Genomic DNA, 27,618 nt, shown 5'->3' on the forward strand with positions numbered 1-27,618 from the left:
TTGATCCTGTTCTGATTCAAGACACTTTTGGACTCGAAGTGAGAAATGGAGTACCTCTAAAACAAAGGTAACGTCTGTTTTACCTGTACTTTACCGAAACTCCATCATAAAACATGCGTCTGTATGATCGCAGCGTCGGATAAACGACCCCCCCCCCCCGGCTTTGTGAAGAAACAAGTTCATGTGTTTACCTTTGACCTGGCAATAATATAGGTTTCAAGCGAGCAGCCGCGAGATTTGCACATACGCTGCACAAAACACACCTTATCTCACGATCTATAAAACCAGCCTGGATTATTTGTGACTAGCCATAGACATTATGGTCTTGTTGAGGCATCTTCAATTATTTTATTTATTTAATTTTTTTTTACATAATATGAAAGTACAGATTCATACCTTCAAAAGAAGCCATCACTTGTTTGGATCGGGGATATAGTTTTCAGTCTATGTATTATGAATCATGCTATATCATGCTGATATTCTAGTAGTAGGTCGCCGAGGTGAGTGGCAGCCTTTCATAGCAGCTCCCACCCCCCTATACTTCTTATCCCGTTTTACTACTTTTTACTTATTTCTTTTTTTTATTCTACTTACTTAATAGGTGTCTAAGTGACTGTGCGTTGCTTTACACCAAGTTAAGGCAATTGTTAACAACTTCTGTGAAGTTAGCTGAGTTAGGCAAGTTCGGTCGAGCACAGCTGAACAATGGACAACAACAACAACACCGGCGGGCTGGTTTACCCACGGGAGGACAACAACAACAACACCGGCGGGCTGGTTTACCCGCAGGAGGCTCTCCTCTGCTTTCGAGACAGAGTTGCAGCGCCACCGAGGAATCTACCAGCCGAAATAAGGATACGCAGACGGGGAAATCGAGCTGGCACGATCGTGAGGGACAGGAGAAAGGATAGCAGGAGATTCAAGCCTTACCTGCCCTCTGTCGTTATGGGGAACGTGCGATCGCTGGCCAACAAGACGGACGAGCTCTCAGCCCTGATGAACAACCAGCGTGAGTACAAGGAGGCAAGCCTACTGTGCTTCACCGAATCCTGGCTGAACGATAACATCCCGGACAGTGCAATCGAACAGGAGGGCTTCACGGTGGTGCGCGCCGGCCGGGGTAAACAGAGCGGCAAGCGGAGAGGCGGAGGGCTTGTTGTCTTTGTTAACTCCAAATGGTGCCACCCGGGGCACATCACCATTAAGGAACGCATCTGTTCCCCCGACATTGAACTATTGGCACTGAGTCTGCAGCCATACTATTTACCGCGAGAAATAACACACGTCCTGGCTCTGACTGTTTACATCCCACCAAGCGCGGCGGCGGCGCAGGCGAGTGACGTCATACACTCCACAGTCGCGGCGCTCCAGACAAAACACTCGGATGCATTTATTTTTATCAATGGGGACTTCAACCATGTCAGACTGAACAAGACCCTGACAAACTTCACCCAGTATGTCACCTGCAAAACCAGGGGAGACAAAACACTGGACCTCCTGTATGCTAACGTGAAGGAGGCTTTCAGTGCGACTTCCCTGCCCCCCCTCGGCCAGTCAGACCACAACCTTGTGAGGCTTGTATCTACATACACGCCTCTCATTAAGAGACAGCCACCGACCACCATGTCTGTCCCACAGTGGTCTGACGACGTCGAGGAAGAGCTACAGGAGTGTTTCAGGTCGACAGACTGGGACATGTTTGAGAGGGTCCATGGAGACGACATTGATGGACTATCCCACTGCATCACAGACTACATCAGGTTCTGTGAGGAGAGCATCGTACCCACAAAGAAGGTACGCTGCTTTTCAAACAATAAACCCTGGATTAGCAAGGACATTAAACACCTGCTAAACAGGAAAAAGAGGGCCTTCATGGCAGGTGACACTGAGCAGGCCAGGGCTGTCCAAAGGGAGCTAAAAAAAGAGCTAAGGGCAGCCAAGGTCAACTACAAGGACAGGCTGGAGGGCAGATTACAGGCCAACAACACCAGGGAGGTGTGGGCGGGCGTCAGGAAGATCACTGGGTTCAAACAGCAGGGCACAGCTGTTGAGGGCCCCCCAGAGCGTGCAAACGAGTTTAACTCGTTCTTCAACCGCTTTGACCAGAGTGGCCTCCCCACACCCCTCCCCCCACCCATCGACACCAGCACCAGATCACACCTACAAAGCACCAACCCCCCACACCGGCACCCCACCCCCAACAGCAGCAGACTGCCTACCACCCCCAACCCTGACGATCACTAACAGTCAGGTCAGTAGGCAGCTCTCCAGGATTAGTGTAAACAAGGCCAGAGGACCGGACAACACCAATCCCAGGGTGCTCAAAGTATGTGCGGAGCAGCTGGCAGCACCGCTCCAACATCTTTTCAACCTCTCCCTGAGGCTGGAGAGGGTGCCCCAGCTCTGGAAGACCTCCTGCATTGTCCTGGTGCCCAAGAAGGGACGACCCAGCACCCTCAACGACTACAGGCCAGTCGCTCTGACGTCACACGTCATGAAGACGTTTGGTGACTCCCTCGACCCCCTGCAGTTTGCATACCAGGCAAACATCGGGGTGGAGGATGCCATCATCTACATGCTCCACAGAGCGTACACGCACCTGGAGAAGCCGCGCAGCTCAGTGAGGATTATGTTCTTTGATTTCTCCAGCGCCTTCAACACCATCAAGCCGTCACTGCTAGTGGAGAAGCTCTCCGCGATGCAGCTGGAGCACGGCTTGGTGGCCTAGATCAAGGACTACCTCACTGAGAGGCCGCAGTACGTCAGACTAAAGGACAGTCAGCTCAGACTTCTGCCGCAACTCAAGCGGGTGCCACCTGCAGAAGTTCTCAGACGACTCCTCCATCGTAAGCTACATCACCGACGATGATGAGGAGGAGTACAGAGCCCTGGTGGAGAGCTTCGTGGGGTGGAGCGACAGCAACCACCTCCAACTCAACACCAGTAAGACCAAGGAGCTGGTGGTGGACTTCCGGAGGGGCAAGAAGAGGCCCCCCCCGATTCCCATCACCATCCGAGGGGTGGATGTGGAGATGGTGGACTCATATAAGTTCCTTGGGGTACACCTGAACAATAAACTGGACTGGTCGGATAACACAGAGGCCCTCTACAGGAAGGGACAGAGCAGGCTGTTCTTCCTGAGGAGACTCGGGTCCTTCAATGTGTGCAACAGATTGCTGCAGTCATTTTACCAGTCTGTAGTGGCCAGCATCCTCTTCTATGCTGTGGCATGCTGGGGATGCTACATCAACTCAAGGGACACCAACAAGCTCAACAAGCTGGTGAGGAAGGCTAGCTCCGTGGTGGGAGTCGAGCTACCTAGACTTGAGGTGATGGCAGAGAGGGGGATGATAAGGAAGCTGGCTGCCATCATGGAGAACCCCTACCACCCCCTCTACGACGAGCTAGTCAAGATGAGAAGCTCGTTCAGCCACAGACTCATTCCCCCCCGACACTCAACTAACCGCCTCGGACAGTCCTTCATACCAGCGGCCATCAGGCTCCACAACAGTGGGAAGCGACTAGCAGCCTCCAGGCTCCACAACAGGGGGCAGCGACTGCTACCAGACATTGACCTGGGATTTATAGGAACCCAAGGAGGACAACCTACACTACCTTAGGCTTACTGTACCTTATGTGGATACTGTGATACTGTGAATAATGTATATTTCAGTGGATACTGTGATACTGTGAATAATGTATACTCAGTAGATAGTAAATTATAACACTACCTTATGCATACTGCACCTTATGTGACACTGTGAATAATGTGAATATTTTCTTCAGCTAGTTAGATAGTAAATTATATTGACCAAATTGACCTAATTGTTTACACTGCCTGTGTTGTTTTTACTACCTGTACCACCCCCCCCCTTCCCCCATGCTGCTATGATGCCTGAATTTCCCCAAGGGGATCAATAAAGGAATATCTTATCTTATATCACAGTCCTGTTTCCTGAGAAAACACCCATTATCTGAATCAAAGTGATTAACTGCCACACTCGTAAAGAACTCTTTCACCCAGAATTCATTGTAATCCATGCCCCCCCCTCTCTCTAGGGCAATTAACACCTGGTAGCTTTCCAATCTAAGGCCTTTGTCTTGTGACCCTGCAAACTGCAAACCTCCAACACAACCTACCCAGAGGATAAAGGAAAATAGTGATGATAGTAATAAAAAAAATTGTGTGGTAGTGAAAGGTTAATGTTACAAAGGGTCAGATTAAACCGAATATATATATTTATTGCTTGATATCTCTTGTATAATATTTGTATATCGTTTGATATCCCCTGTATATTATTTGTGTATATACACGGAATATCCCTTTACCTGCGTACAAACCAGAGTAATATGCGCTCTCCTAATGGACACCCCCCCCCAGGCTCCAGGCAGTCTCGTACTCAGACAGGTGCAGTGGGCGAGTTTGGGGCATGTTACAACATGCCTTTGGCAGTGTAGTGATTCAGAACCAAAGAGTGACCAGGTTGGCACTAGATTGTCACTTACGTATAAATATCCAGGATCCTTCCGCTTCCGCTGCTACGAGGACAAGGTCCTGGACACTTACGCCGTCCTAGACGATGGGTCTGAAAAGACTCTCCTCCTCGCTTCCGCCGCAGCCCAGCTGGGCCTGCGGGGTGCCAAAGGAACAATGACAATCCGTACCATTAGAAGAGACCAGAAGACCATAAAGGGTGAAAATGTCTAGCAGCGGTCGAGCAGCCCGAGAAGCAGTATAGTATCACTAACGTCTTCACCAGCCACGACATAGGCCTGTCACAGTACACCTACCCCATCCCACAGCTGATGGCGAAGTACGTGCACCTACGCAGACTACCTATACCGCTCATCGACGGCGCCACACCGACCCTGCTCATAGGCTCCGACCACGCGGACCTCATTCTCCCAATTGAGGCGGCCCACATCGGACCCAAAGGATGCCCAGTCGCGGTTCAGACCCGACTGGGGTGGACGCTCCAGGGCCCCCTCTACGGACTTGACAGTCAACCCACGTCTACACGCTGCCTGCACACAAAGGTGAGCGACACAGGCCACTCTCTCTCCCGTTGAGAGGCTATTGACATTAGACGAGAGGCCTGTGAGAGAACCGTGGGCCCAAGAAGAGGGAGTTCCGAACTCCACCCCCCTCAGCTGCGCTCCAAGCGACGTAGCTGACCTCGAGCCCAGCACCCCACACGACTTCTTGATGGGGCGGCCGGAACCGGCCCCTCCTCAGATGGGGTACAGACCGAACAAGAGGAACAGACGGAGGATGTGGAGACACAGCCAAGCACAGATCAACCAGTCTCAGGCCCGCTTCCTCCTAAGCTCCCTACCATCCCGTCCAGCCCGTCAGAAGCGGGTCAAGGACAGGGACAACTTAAAAGTGGACACAATCGTTATGATCATAGACCAGTCACTACCCCGAGCTGCGTGGCCGGCCGGCCGCGTAAGCAAAGTGATCACTGGTGCCGACGGAAAGGTCAGAGCGGCAGAAGTTATTGTCCAGGGACGGACCTATACCCGACCCGTGGCGAGGCTGATAGAGTTGCCAAGGCTCCCTGACTCCCTTGATGACGATCATGACCCACTGACTTTGTAGATTGCCCTACTCCCCACAACAGACATTGAGTAGTTGACAGGACTATTAATCTGTCTTCACTTTATCTAATTAGGTGCGGACTAATTAGGAGGCGGCTGTTACAAAGGGTCAGATTAAACCGAATATATATATTTATTGCTTGATATCCCTTGTATAATATTTGTATATCGTTTGATATCCCCTGTATATTATTTGTGTATATACACGGAATATCCCTTTACCTGCGTACAAACCAGAGTAATATGCGCTCTCCTAATGGAAACCCCCCCCAGGCTCCAGGCAGTCTCGTACTCAGACAGGTGCAGTGGGCGAGTTTGGGGCATGTTACAACATGCCTTTGGCAGTGTAGTGATTCAGAACCAAAGAGTGACCAGGTTGGCACTAGATTGTCACTTACGTATAAATACGGCGCAGGTGTAAACAGCAGCACTTCGTTCATTACTAGTAAAGCCTTCACCACGAGTCAACGACCAAGTGAAGTGAGCAACCTTGCGTCAAAATAGAGCACTTAGAACATGTGCGAATAGGATAGTAAAAGTGTCAGAGTTTAGTGAAATAACGTCAAGTTCAACCTAGTTTAATGTGAAGTATAGTGCACAGGAGAATCTACACCGGCGATTGCAGAACCATTTCTGGTTGGATTATATTGCTTTGGTACCGTTACCGCTGGAGGAGAGTACCGTGGATTCCACTATCGTTTGGGATTTACCCCCGTGAGGATCATCACTCGAGCCCGCCTCTAGGAGGAGGCTGGCTGGCTGTCGTCAATGCTATTCGAGCATCTTGGATTACAACTGCTGCTTTGTCTGCCGATCAAGGGAGTACATGTACCGACTCCCGTAGCTGGAGCCTCTTTATTCCTCGTTGACCCAGACTTTGTACCCGAACCTTCCTCTACCCCTGCCGGCCTTACACCCGGAGGGAACCCCCCAGTGTCTCCAGCTGGTACTAGTGTGCCCTATGTAATTGCTATGCCACAGGTGGCGTCAGTTTAGACCCATCTTACTATTCTCATTGACTTACGCTCTTGACCTACTTTACGTGTGTTCTTCGCCTTACAAGCGCGAGTATAATTCTCAATCTGTAACCTAACGTTGCTTGATCTGATAATAATAAATACCCTCTAAATAGAACTTTATGTGTCATTGCCGTATTCTTGTGTGGGTGTTCACCATATATATTCATGTACTGTATGGCCAGTAATTAAAGTACATAACTAGTAGTGGTTTAATATACCATACTCTTTAATACAGTCAGGGAATTGTACCCCTCAGTTACAGTTAACCTTCTGTAGAGTGCAGTGATGGGAATAACGGCGTTATAAATAACGGCGTTAGTTTTTTCAGTAACGAACGGATTACTCTTCCAATCTTAATAACGCTGTTACCGTTACTGCCAAAAAATGCGGCGCGTTACTATGATTTAATCTGTTTTTTTCATCAGACAGATCTCTGCGCCGAGAGGCATACTGTTCTTCCTTGGTTAGTGGGCAGCGCGCGATTGGCTGAGGTTGAGTAGGGCTGTCCCCGACTAAGGATTTGGATGGTTGGCCAAAATTTGCCGTTAGTCGACTATTGGTCGACAAAAAAAAAAAATTAAATTAAAAATTTTTTAATAATTTTTTTTATCATTCCATTTGGCCTGTGGGGGGTGCTTAATGTCTGAAGGAGTCGACTGAAGGCTTCTTGTCCTCTGCAAAAGCATGCAATTGGTCCACTGATGGATACATCTTGATATTTGTCTAGTGTGTTCATTAGATGGGTGAAATCCTCTTTCAGTGCCTCTGTGCCTGTTTTCGTAGGCAGTTAGCCTCTGGTATGCGTGCCATTAGCGTTAGCCACGCTTCTAGGCCTCTTTTATTTTGGAAAGAATGATAAAAAAATTTAAATAATTTTTTTTTTTTTTTTTTATTAAATATATATTCGATTAAGAGGTTGGCCAGTCGACTACGGCTCCTTTCGACCGATTAGTCGACTAATCGACTTATAGGGGTCAGCCCTAAAAATGTCATGGTAAGCCAATCAGAGGTAGAGGTGGGTGGGTGTTCGAAAGCACCAGAGTCTGACACACACAGCGACAACACAAGCAAGTTCAGTCAACGTGAGACCGCGGGTCCGTGTACGTTTTGATAGTTTGTTTGGCAAGCCCAAATAATCCAAAACTAATCCAACGAACAACACAAGCGAGCAGTCAACGACAGACCGTGGGTCCATGAGCATTTTTTGTTCACTCTTGTGTTAGTTGTGTTGCAGCGCAGGGCACTGCAGTAGTGGAGGCTCTACTCTGCTGACATAGTGCTGCACTTCCTGGTTTAATAGCACAGTCTTCAGGTGCTCAGAGATATATATATATCTGTATGTCATGCATGTTGTCATGTACAAAGGTCTAAGGACCACACAGAATAATAACTGGAGCCGGCTGCACATGAGCACAAACAGCCTCTCTCAGTAAATGCTTTCAAAATAGTCCCGGGCAGGTAGGTAATAACGTACACAAGGCGCTTTTCCAAAATAGTAATTTATATTTATTATGCAGGGTAGGGATTGAAACCTCCACTGTAAATAGGCAACAAAGGGAAAAAACAACCTACAAACAATTAACAAACAGGGAGAAGGGTAAGGGGAGAACAAACAAGATAATTATAATTAAGTTGATACCAGTGTTGGCAAGGGCCAACACAGTATAAGGTTCCCACGGGGAAACAGTGGCAAAACTGGCCTACAGGCCAACAATATATATATAACAATCCCACAATGGGGAATCCACACAAAGTGGTAATATGTACTGTACACTATAGCTCCACACAGGGGAGGCAAAAAGGCAGAAGGCCCGATACATAGATATATATATTAACTAATTCCACATGAGTGGCAAGTGGCACAGAGGCCACAATATATATATATATATACACTTAAAGGTACAAGCTCACCTGGATAAACAGAGAAAAACACCACTCTAACCATATATCTCACGGTGTAGGGTGAATCCAAAGTGGCCAACAATATATATATCCCACACAACAGTGGAAAACAATGGCAACCTCACTCCACTCTGGTCACTGGCAATTGACAGAAGGAGGCGCCCAGACGTGTGTGCTGTCAGGTATTTGGCTACCCATCCCTCTCGAGGTGATTGCCATCAGCTGTCATTCATTAGGCAATCAGCACTCTTCAGTGTAGGGACGGGCAGCACCTGACAGGGAGAGAAAAGAGACAGCATTAGCTCTCATGTTCACACACACACACATCACATACAAAACACAACACATTAAATATACTAACCTGATGTTCAGAAGGTGTCATAAATACAGTAATAATGGTAATGACCAACCCACGTACCCATGTACGTCACACATGTCTTAAATGTCATGATTAGATTTGTTTAGATGATTAGATTAGATTCTTATATCTGTATGTTGTGTATGTCATAAATGTCATGAATTGAAAATGGGGGACCCTGATGTAAACAAGACAAAAGTCTTTCTCTGATCTGCATCTCCTTAACAACTGTGTGTATTCAGCTGTACTGTACTGTACCCATTCTGCAATTTGTTAATTAAAATGTTCAATCAATCAGTATATATTTGTTATTTATTTTTGGTATAGTGCTTAACAAGTGCTTGCAACCTCCTTCGACAAGCTCTGTCCCCTCGTTGAGAAACCTGCCCGCCGTTCCCCACCCAGTCCATGGCTGACGGATGCAGTGAGAGAACAAAGACAGGTCCTGAGAGCGGCTGAGAGGAAGTATAGAAAGTCACGCCTCACTGCTGACATCGACACATATCACAACCTCTTGTTAACATTCTCCAAAACCATTACTAATGCCAAAGCTTCTTTCTTTCACCATAGGATCGAGGCCTCTGCCAAGAATCTTCGCAAACTGCATGCTACCATGTCCTCCCTCCTCACTCCCCCCCCACCTCCTCCTCCCTCATCTTTTTCTGCCGAAGACTTTGCGATCTTCTTTGAGGAAAAAGTGGAGAACATCCGCAGCTCCTTCTCCCAACCCCCACCCATTCCAAATGCTGAATCGAGAACCTCATCCTTCACTGTCATCTTTCTCTCCCATTACAGAAGCCGAGACCCTGACACTGGTAACGTCGAACCGTCCGACTACATGCCAGCTGGACCAGCTACCCTCCCCACTCCTCCAGACCATAGCACCGGACATCCTCCCATTCCTAACTGCAACCATCAACTCCTCACTCAACTCGGGGGTGGTCCCCACCTCCCTAAAACAAGCCAGAGTCACGCCCCTCATAAAAAAACCAACCCTGAACCCCACCATCATAGCCAACTATCGCCCTGTCTCTCTTCTCTCCTTCCTTTCTAAAACACTTGAACGTGCTGTATCCAACCAACTTACTGCTTATCTCTTACAGAATGACCTCCTAGACCCCAATCAGTCTGGCTTCCGGACTGGCCACTCCACAGAAACGGCCCTCATTGCGGTCACAGAGGCACTTCACTTAGCAAAAGCGAAAGGCCTCTCCTCTGTCCTGATTCTCCTAGATCTATCTGCAGCCTTCGACACAGTCAACCATCAGATCCTCCTCGCGGCCCTCGCAGGAATGGGAGTGGCTGGATCTGCGCTGACATGGCTGATATCATACCTCAATGACCGCTCCTACCAAGTGTCATGGAGAGGGACTCTGTCGGCCACCCGCCCCCTCCGGACGGGTGTCCCCCAGGGCTCGGTCCTAGGACCCCTTCTCTTCTCCCTCTACACTAAATCACTGGGTAACATTATCACGTCTCATGGCTTCTCATATCATTGTTATGCCGATGATACTCAACTCTTCCTCTCCTTCCCTCCCTCAGATATCCACCTCTGAGCGGATCTCGGCCTGTCTGTCCGACATCTCCGCCTGGATGACGACCAACCACCTCAAACTGAACCTAAGCAAAACAGAATTGCTCCACCTGCCGGCCAAATCCTCCCCCCTGACCGACCTCTCCATCACAGTCGAGAATGCAGCTGTGACCGCGTCGCCGACCGCCAAGAACCTTGGTGTTGTCCTCGACGACCAGTTGAACTTCTCTGCTCACATCGCAGCGACAACCAGAACCTGCAGATTCCTCCTGAGCAACGTCAGAAGGATACGCCCCTTCCTGACAAAAGAAGCCACCCAACTCCTCGTCCAATCAACAGTCATCTCCCGCCTCGACTACTGCAACGCACTGCTAGCTGGCCTCCCGGCCACTGCCACCAAGCCTCTTCAACTCATTCAAAATGCAGCGGCCCGCCTGATCTCAAACCTACCGAAGTCGGCCCATGTCACCCCACTTCTTAGGGACCTGCACTGGCTCCCCATTGCTGCACGTATCCGCTTCAAGGCCCTCAACCTAGCATACCGTGCGGCAAAGGGAACCGCTCCCGCCTACCTCCGGTCAATGGTCTCTAACTACACACCCTCAAGACCCCTACGCTCTGCATCTTCTGGCCGCCTCAGATCTACTCCTATCCAAGCTCCCGGAGGGTCATCAAAGAGAAGCCGCCTATTCTCAGTCCTTGCCCCACAATGGTGGAATGAACTACCCATCCCAGTTAGGACAGCCGAATCCCGCCCAATCTTTCGCCGTCGACTAAAGACTCACTTCTTCAACCATTATCTGAAATGATAAAAAAAAAAAGAAAAATAAAATCTAACCCCGACTAACTTTAATGTCATGCATTTGTCCTAATAAACTAACCTACACTGTAACACGCAACACTTTGATGAACATTGTTACTCAGCTGATAGAGTTATACCCTTCTTGCTGTCTTGTCGCACAGAACTTGTAAGTCGCTTTGGATAAAAGCGTCAGCTAAATGACTAAATGTAAATGTAAATGTAAACAAGCATAATTTAATGTTGCCCAGTTGTGGCCTGTTGAGGGGCAATACATATCAAAAGTTCCAAAACATCTATTGTGTTTGTATTTGTATGATCCACTATATAAACATAGTAATTATAATATCTACATACATGGCATTTGATTGGAGGCTAGTCTCACTTTGTCCCACAGCAACATTAAAATAGTTTAGATTTGTGTATCGCTGCTGTCGGGACAAAACCTCATAACTCCAAAAACCCAACTTTTCAGCAGATGAAAAAAACTAACACAGATTTGAGGGTGAATAGAGTTAGGAGGTTTAGACAGATGATCGGTTTAATGCTTTCCCATTGTTTAAACTTTGTAAAACCCACACACACATATGGAGGATGATCTACGGAGTTGATTTATATAATAAAAAAATAAATAAAAAAATTGAGTTATGAGGTTTTGTCCCGACAGCAGCGGTATGTTGTTTATGTAAAAAAGATTACTTGAAAGTAATGCAATAGTTACTTTCTGAAGTAACTAGTTACTTTTATAATTTGTAACTGAGTAAGTAATTTTGTTCCTTTTTGGAAGAAGTAACTAGTAACTGTAACTAGTTACTTTTTAAAAGTAACTTGCCCAACACTGGTAGTGTGGTAGTGAAAGTGTTAACCATATGTAGTGTGGTAGTGAAAGGTTAACCTTCTGTAGTGTGGTAGTGAAAGGGGTAACATTATGTAGTGTGGTAGTGAAAGGTTAACCTTCTGTAGTGTGGTAGTGAAAGGGTTAACATTATGTAGTGTGGTAGTGAAAGTGTTAACCTTATGTAGTGTGGTAGTGAAAGTGTTAACCTTCTGTAGTCGGGAAAGTTCACTTTCTACATGAACTAGTTCAGTTCAGTTCACACATTTTAAAATGAACTAGTTCAGTTCATAGTTCAAAATTCAAAATTTTGAACTAAAGTTCATGGTTTCAAAAATGAACTAATTTATAGTTTATAGTTCTTTTTTGAATACGTTGCTGCAAGCTATTATTTTTCAAATGTATTGCCACAACCCATAATAGAACCACAGAATACTGGCATTTCCATAACGCTTTGCTGCCGCCCATTCAGTCCACACTAGTAGCAGCTGCAGCTTTCATCTCTACAGTTTTCAAAAACATGAGGAAAAACCTGCTGCTTGAATGGTCTTTATTAAGTATAATAATCTAAATATACTTAAAGTACAGAAAGTGAAAGTAGTCATTGTGCAAACATATTTTTATAAACATGTGCCGACATAACTCTGTACTAACACAACACGAGGTAGGAACCAGGCTGAGGTATGAAACTAAGGTTGTACCTCAAAGTTCAATATTCAAAGTGCAAAACATTTACTGACTTTAACTTAAACTCTTTTAAATGCTCATACACCGACGTCGTAGAGTCTGACTCTGAGCGAGTGCAGCGCCTTCTGAAAGTGCGAGTGCTGCTGCTCTACTACCAGACTCCCCGAAGCTCCGCCCAGAGCGGTTGCCAGATTGTGTGGTTTTCAGCATTAATTTAAAGCCTGTTTACGGTGTGTTTTAACTGGGTTTTCGGCTGAAAGGCATATGAAATCTGGCACACTTTTGAACGCCGTTATAATATAGTGCTGAGAATGAACGCACTTTTGAACGCCGTTATACAGCGCTGAGAATGAACGCGTTCTCAATTACGTTCATTTAGGGGGGAAAACATCCGTTCAGTTCACGTTCGCCCAAAATACGAACGCGTTCATGAACGATCGTTCATTGAACGCGTTCAGGTACATCACTGTAGTGTGGTAGTGAAAGGTTAACCTTCTGTAGTGTGGTAGTGAAAGGTTAACCTTATGTAGTGGGAGGGGGGTATGTGGGTATACTTGTGTACACTTGTGGAGAAAAGGAACTAAAAATAATTGATGGCAATGAAAACCTGACTTGTAGAGGCTAGAGATGCCATAGAGATGCACATTTCATGCATATAGACTAGTACACGCACACACACACACACACACACACACACACACACACACACACACACGATGTGTGACATGGCTTGGTTTCATGTTTTGAGGTACCTTCAATTATCTGTAAATAATACATACATACTGTATCTAAATTAGCCCTTTCCTGTGTGAGTGTTCCGTCTGGTCATAATCACTGATATTATAGATGGAAATAGATGAAATATTATTGTCCCTGAGGGCAAGTTGTGTTGTTGTCTTGATATATCTACAAATAGCAGACGAATAGCCGGTTGCCTCTGGATCAATGAATGTCTAATATTGAATAATATTATTAGCTATTTTTAACATCCCTAATTCCAACAGTAAAGAGGCTTGTTTCAAATTGATACATGAAAAACCCCACACACTCAACAACATCCACCTCAAACACAACAAAAGAACAGAGCATCTCATGAACTTATGTCATGGACTGTATGGACTGTCAGCTGTACTCGCACCAATGCATAGGGAAATAGTCAGACATCCCAGAATTATTCCATAATACAAAGTTTCTGAATGGACGTTTGGATTAAAATCATCCCGAAGACAGCATTGGAACGTTTGTGAGTAGGCTCTGGCCAGAGTATCAATGAAATACGTTGCGCGCTCAGCGCTGTGGAATGAAGGAAATGCGCGTCGGGATCGGATTTGGATGTTATTCTTTGAAGTTGTGTTACAAATGGAACGGTTTTTCCCGGTGGAACACAAGTTACTTAACGTTACACAGGTCGCGCTATGCATGCTTAGCTTGCTAACGTTAAGATAGCAGTGTAACTTAATGTTACACTATGCATGCTTTTTTCGAACGCTACGTTTTCTCCGCTATGATGAAAGCAGAGCTCTCTGTCTGTCTGCTTTCGCACCTCTCAAGTACCCTGTAATGAATGAGCTGTAATGAACAGGGGCCCACACACACCAGACCACACCCCCTCAGAGGCTCCGCTGAGCCCGCAAGTGTAGTCTTTTCCCAATGTTTCTGAATACATACTGTCGGACAATCTAACAATAATGAACTCATTTACAAGTTGTATTACGTTTTGCAAATAAGGAATCAGAGAAAGAACATTTCAAAGCAGTCAAAAATGCAATATTTCTATTTTGACCTATTTACTGAAATGCGAGACAATTTCGCGATTTCTGAGGAATGTAACCTGCCGCACCAAGTCGGCCTAGACGATGCCAAGTCACATTTTGAAACGGGGCAATGTTTATCTTGGGATTGTGAACGAACAAGGGTATGTAGAAGCAAACTCTTTTTTACATGTTGGACTATAAATAGTGTCTGTCAAATGAGCCTACTATTGTCTCCATAGCTATAATATAGAATATACAATAGCTCCGCAAAGATCGTGAAATATCGTGAAAATGGTGCCAGGCAGTACAGATGGGGAAAGAGCGTGGCGCTTAATGAGTTAAGATAGCAGGAGCCATCTGCCAACAAATGTTGTTTCAACAAATGTATTCACAAGATGGATTATCATCCAAACGTTATTGAAGCCTCCTGTGAATCAGTACTCTTAACTTTTTTTTTTAGCGATCTGAAATCATATTGCATCACGCGAGCCTACCCTAGCCTACCCAGGGGCCACCGGCGATCAGATGTGAAAAAAGCGCCCCCTATCGTCTCCCAGATGGTAAATCACCCTTTTGGAATGGACTCAATGAAAATGGATGGGGGGAAAAAAATATTCCAGTCCACATTTTCCAGTCCACGGATGCAGCCGGAGTTACCAGAGTTCATTCTGGATCCTCTGAGCCGCGGCAAGCATGGGTTATACTGTACACACGTTGGATCAATATACTTATCGATTTTTTTTTATACCATTTGGATACCATCTGATGTCAGGTAAGGAATCTATGTTATCAGTGTTAGGATAATCAGACTAGTTTTCGAGGAGATATAAGCTTTTTTGTGATATGTGCTCTAGCTGTTTCACTGTAAAATCCATGAGGAAATGAAAGCAGCTATTATCAGCGCGCGGCTCGAACGTGCGTGCGTGCACGTATACTATTGATCATCTAGCGTTTATTTGAAAACGATTCATAAATAGGCCGACAAATATCAACGTTCTGGAATATTCCAGTAAAAGGCGATTATCACAGAATGGGCTGTTTTTCACCTGAAAACGGGTGCTTTTCAAAATGTTCTAAAAAAACGGAAATGAAGCGATAAAAAACCAATCTGCCTTGACAACACTGACTGGAAAATGATTCTTTGATAAGCGACGGGCAGATTAGACACATAGCCATAATTTAAAACATAGATTAGGCGATATTAACGTTAACATTGGGAGTGGACAGTGGCATTCAAGGGGGTAAAAAGGAAAACATGGCGTGGCACTCAAAGTGTTAATAACCGCAGCAATGTGCGCATATGCTTATGTCTTATTCTTATTACTTGTATTATTGCACAATCGCTGCGGGCATGACCCCCCGCATTTCACTGTATGCTTGTATGCCGTGACAAATAAAACTCTTGACTCTTGATATGCGCTACGTTATATGCGTAAATGTGCGCTAAGACTCGACAGTACTGAACCAGAAAAAGTATTTAGGAGCACATTTTTTGCATGCTTAAAAACAATGGTTCAAACGTCCGTTCGAAAAACCCTGGCGAATGTTCGAATCCCAAAAACAGGCTTGGGGACAGCTCAGAATAGAAGGGTCATCACATCAGAATACCAGCATTCTATGCTCTGCTTGGTGCCAGACTTTGGTGCCAGTTCTATTGAAGCCTGTATTAAAACTCAAAATATACCAGCTATCTGAAGAAATATCAACCAATATATCCAACGTTAGCTAGTTAACAATGCAACAAATTGCAGATGATTCTGATATCCAAGGTGATAACCTCATTTGGCACGTGCTACTCAGTGACGTAACGACCCTTCCTTCTTTTATAGTTTCCTTGGGATTCAAGATAATGTTATTGCCATGCTCGTGACGGTGCTGCGCGTGGTCACCTGGTGATGTCATCGACAGCGTTCTATAAATATAAGGCACAAGGCCATGAGTAAGAGAGCAGTAGTATGTCAAGGCCATTTGACATGCGTGTAATCCACATGCTCTTGCTTTATACACATACTTTAAAGTCCGATCCGTAATCCAAATGTAAACAAACGGGCATCTTGGTCTTGATACAAGGACAGATGCTTAGCCAACGGGTACGTCGACAGGCAAATTTGAGGTCAAATTGTATTTTGCTGTGTTTTGTTGCTGAAAATGTGTTTTTTTTATGTTAAGGGGACCTATATTCTGATTTACAACGGGTTGAGAAAGTTCCCAAAAAGCTTCTTTTTAGTCTACAAATCAATGGATATGAATATGCACTCCGCGTTTAAAGGGTCGCCTTGAACATTCTTGAGTGAACGCAATCAAATGGATATGAATATGCACTCCGCGTTTAAAGGGTCGCCTTGAACATTCTTGAGTGAACGCTTAAAGGTCATGTAGGATGTAGCCAAAGTGCACATGAAAGCGACCATCTCTCGTGTCAGGGCACTATTGAAAACCATTTATATATTCCGTTTATCTCTCTGCCTTGCTGGGTGCAAACACTGAATCCATTTTTCATGAAAGGAAAACGTCAGCCATCCATGATATTAGCAAGTAAATTCTATTTAAGGGGGGGGGCTACAATCAATCACAGTGACGACAGGAAAGGAGATGTGTCGCTATACGTTAAACCCCTCACCGCTTCGCCTGTACACAGCCACCAGAAACCGGCAGATGTAAGGCCATCAAAACGGCCGAGGGTCTGACAGGGCTGAGGACGAACGCCAAAGCCGCTTGGTCTTTGAGTGACAAATTCATTTCATTTGGCCAGTGTTTGATTCCTTCCTCTCCCCGTCCCACAGTTTTAAGATAAGCCTCCCTGTTACCGCGTGCATGCACACTCCACAGCATCCATAAAAGCTAGATTATATCTCCGTGGAAAGTGTTTACTTGTTTGATGGTTTCTCTTTTGATACGGGAATATGAATCTTCACCCTCCTTGGCTCGTATCTCCCGGTGGGGCTCTCTGGGGGCCGTTACGCTGGAGGTCAACATGCATTATGGTCAATTGCTCTGACTAATGCTCCACCCGGGGGGTCCTAAGAGGCTGTTTGCTGTTTTCCGTGAGGAATATGGTCAATGCAGCGGCTCAATCAGATTTATCTTATGACAGAGGGACAAATCCACGCTCAGAGAAAAGAGAAGAAAAGGCTTTTTTTTTTTTAAACTTTGACCAGACAGCTGGTTCTTTTAGCGTTTATCGCTTTTTCTGGTCAAGCATGACCGACAGAAACAGGTTGAATGGGGTATAGATCGGGGGAAGACACTCTGAGAAAATACGGCGAGTCCGGGAGTCGAACTCGTGTACCCCAGATCCGTGACGCGCACGGTTGTCCCCGACGCCGAAATAGCGCCGAGATACGCGGTGAGCTACTGGAGCTCCCCGAAGAAAAGGCTTTTAGTTTCTGTTTGTTTGTTGTTCACCAGTGACTTTGAGGCATTTTGTTTTTTTTGTCGGTTAGGACAGTATGTATCCTTTACTTTTTCACATGATGCCCTTCTGCTGACATTTTGTGTCCCGCCCCCCTTTTCCATTTAGTCTAATTACATGCATTTATATAGAACTTTCATCCAAAGTGCTTTACAACTTACGCCACTCATTCACCCATTAACTCACACGGACAGCGGAGGCAACCATGCACGGTGCCAACCTGTTCCATCGGGAGCAGTTTGGGCACTTTGACGCGCTGCCAGGAATCATACCTGTGTGGAATTTCCTTTCAAGGCCTTTTGTTCACACCTCCCTCCCCCTGTACCCTCCTTTCCTCGCCCCTCACCTGGTCATCCCTCCCCCTGTACCCTACTTTCCTCGCCCCTCACCTGGTCATCTCTCCCCCCTGTACTGTTCTTTCCTCACCCCTCACCTGGTCATCCCTTCCCCTGTACCCTCCTTTCCTCACCCCTCACCTGGTTTTTCCTCCTGCCTGTATCCTCCTTTCCTCGCCCCACACCTGGTCATCCCTCCCCCCTATACCCTCCTTTCCTCACCCCTTACCTGGTTGTTCCTCCCACCTGTACCCTCCTTTCCTCACCCCTCACCTGGTTGTTCCATCCCCCTGGATGATAGGCATGTCCATCATCAACACCGCAAGCCTTACCTGAAGATGCAGAGGATCACAATGGCTGTGGAGAGGGAGATAAGGGACACACTGTGGCCGATGGTGTAGCCAATCTTAACTTGCCTTAAGAACTTTCCCTGCGGAAAACACAACAAAAAGCACAACAAAAACAAGTCCAAATTACACAAACTGTTAAAAAGACAGATCCATACTGTATGATGAATGCCAATTAGCTGTGTGAAAGACAGAAACGCAATGTTCTTTCATTGTTTATTTAAAATCAATGGACTTTGACTTTGTTTTTATTTCAGTTTTTCAATCTCTAACTCTGATTTGTTGTTTTCAGGCGTTCTTTGATGCTATGATTCAGAGCATCTGCACAGCAGGGTAGAGGAGATCATTCCTCCTTTCGAAATATTCATGAAATATGTTTGTAACTGACAGGCCATTGCAACCTGATAACATCTGTGAAATACGCCTGCCAGTCCACTACAGGATAGCGTGTCAGTGTCACGGCAAACGGTTATGGTGCGTGAAAAAGACACGCAGATATGAAGATGCAGTTAAGGTGCAATACCAGCAGGGAGCGCTAACCTGCCCAAAAAATTCAAACCAACTGCAGTAGTAGGTGAGCACTTTCACTCTACACTACCCACACACACACATTATGTATATTTAAATAGTTTTTTATAGATTTTTTAAGGTTAAACAACAACAACATTATATACATACAAACATACATGACTACATATAACCACACAATTCCCAAAAATAAATAAAAAATACAGTAAACAAAAAGAGAAAAATAATAATAATAATAATAATAATAATAATAATAATAATAATAATAATAATAATAATAATAATAATAATAATAATAATAATAATAATAATAATAAAGAAAATTGCATCGTTCTTATACAGGTTGTCACTTACAGAAATTGCCTATCTAATAAATCACTGTCCTATGCCTAAACATCCTCAGCCGGGAATCTTTTATAAAAATGATCTAAAAATGGCTGCCAAACCTTGAAAAATTTCTAGGTAGAGCACACCCACATTATGGTTAGGCTTAACCTCTTAAGCCCGGAGCCCTATTTTCTGAAAATCTGCCTAAAATACATACGTAAATGGAATATTGCTCCACTTCTACAAGGGCAATTTGCATATTCTTGGTATCTAGGGACATCTGACATCTAGTGAATGTATTCCCAGTGTCAGAAATATTGTGTCTATTACTAGGCTTGCTTAAATTGTGATGAAACAAAGGAGAATATGAATTATTAATTATTATTGCATCTTTGACAGTGAATAACACCATGCTAAAAATTACCAGACATGAAAAACTGCCACTGATCTCGTTTAGTACCTTCTTGAGATCATGTTGTTGGATAATCGGGTTCTCAGCCAGTAATCTCTGTTTCCCGTGATGTCTGCGTTGTGTTGTTTATACCTTACTCCTCGTACTGGCTGGCACTCTCTCTCTCCCCGGTAATGCATCCGACTCAGAAGAAAACGACACACTGGAGACGTGATACCTTTTCCTTGATGTTGATGTTTATTCCATAAACATAGCCCCTGTACCAGATGGAAAACAGTTCTGAAAGGTCTTTGAATTCCTTAATTCTACCGGTCTCTCCTGCTATCAGTTAGAAGATGGTTGAGGCCTGGTGGTTAGCCAAAAGCCTTCCCTGTTAGCCGAAGCTAGCTACCTCGAGGCTAAGGAGGGGAAGGGGAGGCCCCTCCACCACCCTCCAGCTATTGCTCTGTCTCTCTGTCAACGTGTCTACGTGTCAGCTTAGTTTCCTAGTCTGACTCAATCCGGAAGACACCCCCAGCTATAAAAGTGTATTTCCCTAGCAACGGCTGTCTCTCTCTCTCTCTCTCCCTCTCTCAACTGTTACCATAGCAACAGTGTTGACACCTCTGACCCAAAACCTCCCCTACCCTTCCCCTGCCTGTCTGTCTGGAGTATGGAAGCAAATGAGTGCCAGAAGTATTTGAATTTAATCAGACACCGCATTTATAGCATTGAAAATAATAACTTTGAAAACATGTATCTGAATTTGAAAACATGTATCTGAATTTTTTCAGACACCGCATTTTTGTATCTGAATTATTTCAGACACCGCATTTATAGTTTCAGACACCGAATTTATAGCATTGCAAATAAATACTTTGAAAATCATGTATCTGAATTTCTTTGCTCCGAATTTACCTATGCGAAATAAAAATGCAGTGTTAATAAAACAATTCGAATGCATAATAAAATTCAATTTGACGCCAAAAAAAAAATTCGATGCATAATTGCGGTGTATATAATTCGATGTCAAAAATTCAATGCATAATTGCGGTGTATGGAATTCGATGTAAAAAACCAACATCCGGGTATCCAGCTGCAGAAACACAGAACCACCACAGCAGCAGCAGGCTGAGGCCCCTCGCTTCCATTGGCTGATTTGGGTCACGTGATTTGGGTCACGTGACCGTCCCACCCAATGGCTGAATTGGAGTATTGCACTGCAGGAATTGGCTGATGCACTGCAGGATTGATTGATTGATTGATTGATTGAAAACTTTATTAACAGATTGCAGAATGGGTACACGTGACCGCCACAGGCCCTGATTGATTGATTGAAAACTTTATTAACAGATTGTAGAATGGGTACAGTGACCGATTGATTGATTGATTGATTGAAAACTTTATTAACGGATTGCAGAATGGGTACAGTGACGTCACAGGCCCGGATTGATTGATTGATCTGATTGATTGATTGAAAACTTTATTAACAGATTGTAGAATGGGTACAGTGACCGATTGATTGATTGATTGATTGAAAACTTTATTAACAGATTGCAGAATGGGTACAGTGACGTCACAGGCCCGGATTGATTGATTGATTGAAAACTTTATTAACAGATTGCAGAATGGGTACACGTGACCGCCACAGGCCCTGATTGATTGATTGAAAACTTTATTAACAGATTGTAGAATGGGTACAGTGACCGATTGATTGATTGATTGATTGATTGAAAACTTTATTAACAGATTGCAGAATGGGTACAGTGACGTCACAGGCCCGGATTGATTGATTGATTGATCTGATTGATTGAAAACTTTATTAACAGATTGTAGAATGGGTACAGTGACTGATTGATTGATTGATTGAAAACTTTATTAACAGATTACAGAATGGGTACAGTGACGTCACAGGCCCGGATTGATTGATTGAAAACTTTATTAACAGATTGCAGAATGGGTACAGTGACGTCACAGGCCCGGATTGATTGATTGATTGATTGATTGAAAACTTTATTAACAGATTGCAGAATGGGTATAGAGGTGTGATAGGTGTGATAGGTATGAGAGGTGTGATAGGTGGGATAGGTGTGATAGGTGTGAGAGGTGGGATCGGTGTGAGAGGTGTGATAGGTGTGAAAGGTGTGATAGGTGTGATAGGTGTGAGAGGTGTGAGAGGTGTGATAGGTGTGAGAGGTGTGAGAGGTGTGATAGGTGGGATCGGTGTGCTAGGTGTGAGAGGTGTGATAGGTGTGAGAGGTGTGATAGGTGGGATCGGTGTGCTAGGTGGGATCGGTGTGATAGGTGTGATAGGTGTGATCGGACACACTACATGGAAGCTGTCTCTGTGTTAATCATACAACCTGAGTGTCAGAGTAGCTCTCATCTACAGATATTTACATTATATACACATATGAAAAACAAGTCGGATCTCACAATGTGTACACATAATCTAAGGAAATGAATGTGTTGTAGATACAGTACAGAATTCTCCCTTCCGGACCAATGCAATTTGAAATATTATTATAGAATATAGAATAGCAGGGTTATAAATTACCTTATTATAGCCAATTCGCACATCTATGGATTGTGCCAAATCTTATATTTCAAATGCCCGAGTTCAATTTGGATTTAGTATCACCAAGCGTGCATAAGAACAGATAATGAAATCTACTGTATGTACAGTAGCTTTTTTTTTAATTTTTGCCAGGGTGCCACCATTTTGAAACAAATTTCAAATAAAATGTTTGCTACATGCTAAAAAAAAGGGAAGAGAAACTAACTGCGCTTCAATATATGCCAATAACGTTAAGTTTTGTGGTTTATTATCCCGAGTAATAAGAGATATAAAAAAAATTCATACAGAAGTAATTTGCTTGAAACCCCATAGAGGCCTTTGGGAAGTGTCGTTCGGAAAAGTTCCAACGCTCAGCGAAAGCTCTCGGTGTCCTCTTCAAAATGGCCACAAAAAAACTACATTTCCCGACATTCAACTTTTCCGAAATGGTCGACTTATGCAAACTAAACAACAGCCAAACGAAAAGTAAAATCTATCTAATAACACTTTAACCTATTGGTAAACTAACGTATTGATGATAATATACATTATAACTGACATGGTTATGATGTTTATACTTGAATACATTTGAAAAATAAAACGATACTTTTGTCAAACAGTCTGGAGAGATTGATTTATGACGTGATGTCATTTTGGGACCGGTACTGGTCTCGTCGGGCTTAAGGTTAAAGTTCACTTAACGGTTACGGTAATGGTTAAGTTACATATCATGTAGCTCTGCTCAGCGTCATTAGTGCACATACTTCACTCCAGTACTCGTGCACTGAATAAAAACTCACAAATGTACCTTTACCTATCAACATCCGTCTGGCCACACCCCCATCCGCCACCTATATAAGCAGGGGTGTGACCATACACTCACCTCCTTCTTCGCTTTCACCACAAGAAAGTGCCTGTCTACCAATCACTTTGACGAGGTTATTAGCTGAAGAAAGTTGAGTAAAAGCGTTCACATTATTTCTTGCTTTTTTCTTTCTCTCATAATTTTCAAAAGAAAAAAGCTAAGCTATAATGTTTACCTCGGGGGGTCGCGCTAGCAACGTCGCCCTTCACCAGCGGTTCTCCGTTGCCTCCTCTGCTGTGCGTCATGGGGCGGGTTTGACGCCGCTGTCGTGGACGTCATCCGCGCCCGGTAGACGTCCGGTGGGTAGCTTGCCTCTCCGAGGAGCTGGTGCACCAGCGCCGTCTCCTGTGAGATGGCCTGGTTCCTGCTCTGGTTCCTCCGCCGCCGAGGGGTCGTCTGCCGTTGGGCGGCCGGCTCCTCTTGAGGCGGAGGATTTGAGACACAAGCTTTTTGCGTCTGCTTGCTCCCGTCGTAGGATGGTAGCATGCAGGCGTGAACGGCCTGGTTTCGGGGAGTTGCTGGAGCCGGATGAAGGTGCGTCTGTTTCTCCGTGGCCGAAGGAAACGGAGGATTACATGGTAGAAGCAGATGTTCTTTTGTTCGACGCCCCGGTGGAGACATATCCCCCTTCCGTTCAGGATGAAATGGCAGGGGGTGATATGTCTCCTTGGGGTCCCTCGTATTCTGGTGTCGGGTTAGAACCTCCGACTCAGCGACGAGATGCCCTGCTATCAGCCACATCGGAGAGTCTGTCGTATGTGAGGGACGCGAGCTCGGTGGGGGGAGGTATGCATGGGGAACTACGTACCTTGTTCCCCGGGCTCATGGCGGCGGCGGCAGTCGCAAACGGCTTGCCGCTGCGGCAGCCACTGCCTGCTCCTGTCCCTGATGATCTCATAGGTCACTTATGGCAACGTCGTCCTGTGAGGGAGACGGGCGTTGTCTGCCCATTTTTTCCCTCAATGGAGGCCTACGTCCGTCAGGGACAGGTGGTCTCCCACATCACGGGCCTCACCCCCGCCTACGTGCAAGTCACGAGGGTGGTGGGTCTGGTCGAGGGTATGAAGGAGGGGGTGCCTCGGCTTGATAGGCCGATGGCATCTCTCCTTTGTCCTGAGGTGGTGTGGGAGCCTTTGCGGAAGCCGGTTCCCCACGGGAAATCGGCGAGGCGGTTGGCCAACTGGAGTGACCAGTCATTCATCACCGGAACCCAAACCCTGGCTGCGACATCCAACATCGCGCAGCTGGCGAGGTTCATGTCCGGGATGATGACGGGCGGTACGGTGCTGACAAAGGAACAACATGCTCAGCACGCCCAGGCGGCCGGAGCCATCCTGCATCTGATCCAGCTGCAGGCCATCGCCACCGGGAAAGTACGCGCCCTGGCCACTCTAGCTCAGCGCCATCTTTGGCTGGAGCAGGCGCGAGTGCCGGACAGGAAGAGGCTTCCCCTACTGACGGCACCCCTCTCCGATGCTGGGCTCTTCGGGTCGGCGTTGCAGCTCATGACTGCAACCTGCAGGGATATGCAGGAGGAGCGGTCCATGCTCCAGCCTCACTTCCCCCTGCCCGATGTCGCCGGTGGAGTCAGGCGGAAGGCTCGTCGTCGGGGATCCACGTCCGAAGCCGCCGCCGCTACCACCGCCACTGCTGGCCCTTCGGCGAAGAAGGCCAGGAGGAGAGAGGGCGCCTCGACCACTGCAGCCGGCCCATCCACGCTCGGAGGTGACGGTAGGGATCGTCGAGACCAGGCAACCCTTTACTGTCCCTCCGGGGCTCAGCATCGCTAAAGATGACTTTTTCCCCTATTGTTTCCCCTGTTCCCTTCCCCGGCCCACATATGATTTTGTCCAAATAAAAAGTCCCTCCTAGGAGGGACTGTATTTTGTTACAAACTGTGTGTTTATTCACTACATATGATGGGGATACGATGTGTTAACCTTCGCTAGTGTGGGTTTGATAGGAGGGCTAGACTTTTAGTCTTTGTTTGGTCGCTACATATACATGTGTGCTTAGCAACGCCTGTGGCTAACACTCGGTCGAAAGGGTTTTTCTTCCTCGGCCTGAAGACTTATGTTCTTCATATAAAGGTAGAGGTTAGTTGTGTGTTCTGTTGCTTAAAACTGTGATATTGAGCCACAACACTGTAGTGTTGGTCTGCAGAAGTGCTCGTGTGTGTAATGGTACCACGGTCTTTTAGACCGTGCTCTCTCTATCAAACTTCTGTGTTCTTGTAACATAAAACAAAGGTGTCGTGTTCACATATAAACCTTGGCCTTGTTATAAACCCTGTTCACAGACTTCGTCTGTGGCTAGCATGTGTTGGGTAGCTTATCCTTTGGATATACGCTGTTCATTAGCATGCTGGCTACTTAAGGTATCATATGGCTATTGTTGTTATCGTATACGAGGGTTGGGTTTGTGAGGGGGTAAACCGAATAAACCCCTCCTTCCCTCTTCTGATTGGTCGGGGGGTTTGGCCCTCTTTTCATTCGGTCCGGCCACGCTGATAGGTCAGCTAGGCACGGGGGGGGGGGGGGGGGGAGGGTTTCTCTGACTCCGCACCTATCACGGGCAGTTGAGTCATGGGATTCCCCCCGTCATAGAATACGTCACTGGGCACGTTTCTATTGGACGATGACTTCCGTGAGTTTTTTACAGGTTTTTTTTATGTGTGGTTCTCTGTTATTGTCAAGTTGTCGTGGCAGAGCGTAGGAACTTGGTGTTCTGCTACGCGCGATATATGTGTAACTTAAGCCTTTTGGTCACATGGCTCAATGTTACGTTGACTTTTCAATTTGTGGCTCACGTGGGAAGTCTCTCTGAGGATTCCCGTCTCCCTTTGTGGAGAGGTTGACGGGGTGTAAAAGTAAAAAGATTTTTTCCCTCAGCCGCGTCACATTCATTCATGGTTCCCACGGTACCTGGAAAACATTGAAAACATGGGATACATTTTTTCATTTTCCAGGTATGGAAAGGCATGGAAACTGAGCAAAAGTGACCAATTACATGGAAATAGAAACAGTTGTCCTGGAAAATTTTATTGGATGATGTGTAATAAAATGTAACTATTGAGCACAGAATTAACATGAGTTTATAAAAACCCTTTACATGTGAACAGCTTTTACTGTAGATAGAAATGGATGATCCCATGTTGTAGAGCATGCTCTTGGCATCCTATATGGTATATTGGATGTTGGAATTTGATGCAGGCAACTTGGTGAGCCAAGGGAGCCTTGGCATCTACAGTGAAACTTGAGTGAAACTTCTTATCAAGTTTATCCTCAAATGTAAGTAGCTGTGTTTTAACTGTGTGGTAAACCTGGGTTTATCAACGTTAGTTAGTAAGCAGTGCAATCTTGCTAACTAGCTAGCCAACGTTAGCTCTCATAACGAGCCAGTTAGCCAGCGCCAGGTACAGTAGCTACCAACGTTAGCTCTCATAACGAGCCAGTTAGCCAGCGCCAGGTACAGTAGCTAGCCAACGTTAGCTCTCATAATGAGCCAGTTAGCCAGCGCCAGGTACAGTAGCTAGCCAACTTTAGCTCTCATAACGATCCAGTTAGCCAGCGCCAGGTACAGTAGCTACCAACGTTAGCTCTCATAACGAGCCAGTTAGCCAGCGCCAGGTACAGTAGCTACCAATGTTAGCTCTCATAACAAGCCAGTTAGCCAGCGCCAGGTACAGTAGCTAGCCAACGTTACCTCTCATAACGAGCCAGTTAGCCAGCACCTGGTACAGTAGCTAGCCAACGTTAGCTCTCATAACGAGCCAGTTAGCCAGCGCCAGGTACAGTAGCTACCAACGTTAGCTCTCATAACAATAGCCAGTTAGCCAGCGCCGGGTACAGTAGCTAGCCAACGTTAGCTCTCATAACGAGCCAGTTAGCCAGGAAGAGAAGAGGCCGCGAAGATGGAAGAGGAGGATGACAGAGGAAAAGGGAGAACAGTGGAGAGGAGTGGAGAAGAGTAGGAAGAGAAGACAGGAGCGGACACAAGGGGAGGTGTGGAGAGAAGAGGACAGGATGAGATAGGAGAGGAGTGGAAGAGAGAACATATATCAATCCCAGTGCTCATGTGTTCCAGTTCAATAAATTGTTGTTCATCTACAGCTTGTTGCATTATTTCATGCATTGATATTATCAATAAGACATAATCTCTAAACATTTACAATGTAGACTTGACTAGCACATCTTTTAAATCAAGTACAGTAAGTAGTCAGGTGTCCTAGGGGGTTGTGTGTGTGAGGGGAGGGGGGCGCGGATGGGGGTGGAAAACTTCAGGGGCCTATAGATCACTTGATTTTGGTACCTGGAAAATCCAGGTATGGAAAAATCCAGTATGGAAAATAATTTCAAGGCAAGTGT

The 27,618-nt window shown here is 45.7% G+C and overlaps 1 protein-coding gene across 1 annotated transcript in view; it reads right to left on the minus strand.

The window, feature by feature from the left end:
- The window catches only part of vipr1b (vasoactive intestinal peptide receptor 1b), a gene marked incomplete at both ends in the record, with an annotated part of 453,408 nt that overhangs the window by 118,904 nt on the left and 306,886 nt on the right, over positions 1 to 27,618 (minus strand). Inside the window, one exon of the mRNA XM_084326164.1 lies at positions 18,569 to 18,666. Within this exon, the coding sequence (XP_084182290.1) occupies positions 18,569 to 18,666 (98 nt within the window). The remainder of the gene's footprint in view (positions 1 to 18,568; positions 18,667 to 27,618) is intronic.

This window comes from Notolepis coatsorum (genome assembly GCF_963971535.1).
Source record: "Notolepis coatsorum genome assembly, chromosome: 12".
Classification (NCBI taxonomy): domain Eukaryota; kingdom Metazoa; phylum Chordata; class Actinopteri; order Aulopiformes; family Paralepididae; genus Notolepis; species Notolepis coatsorum.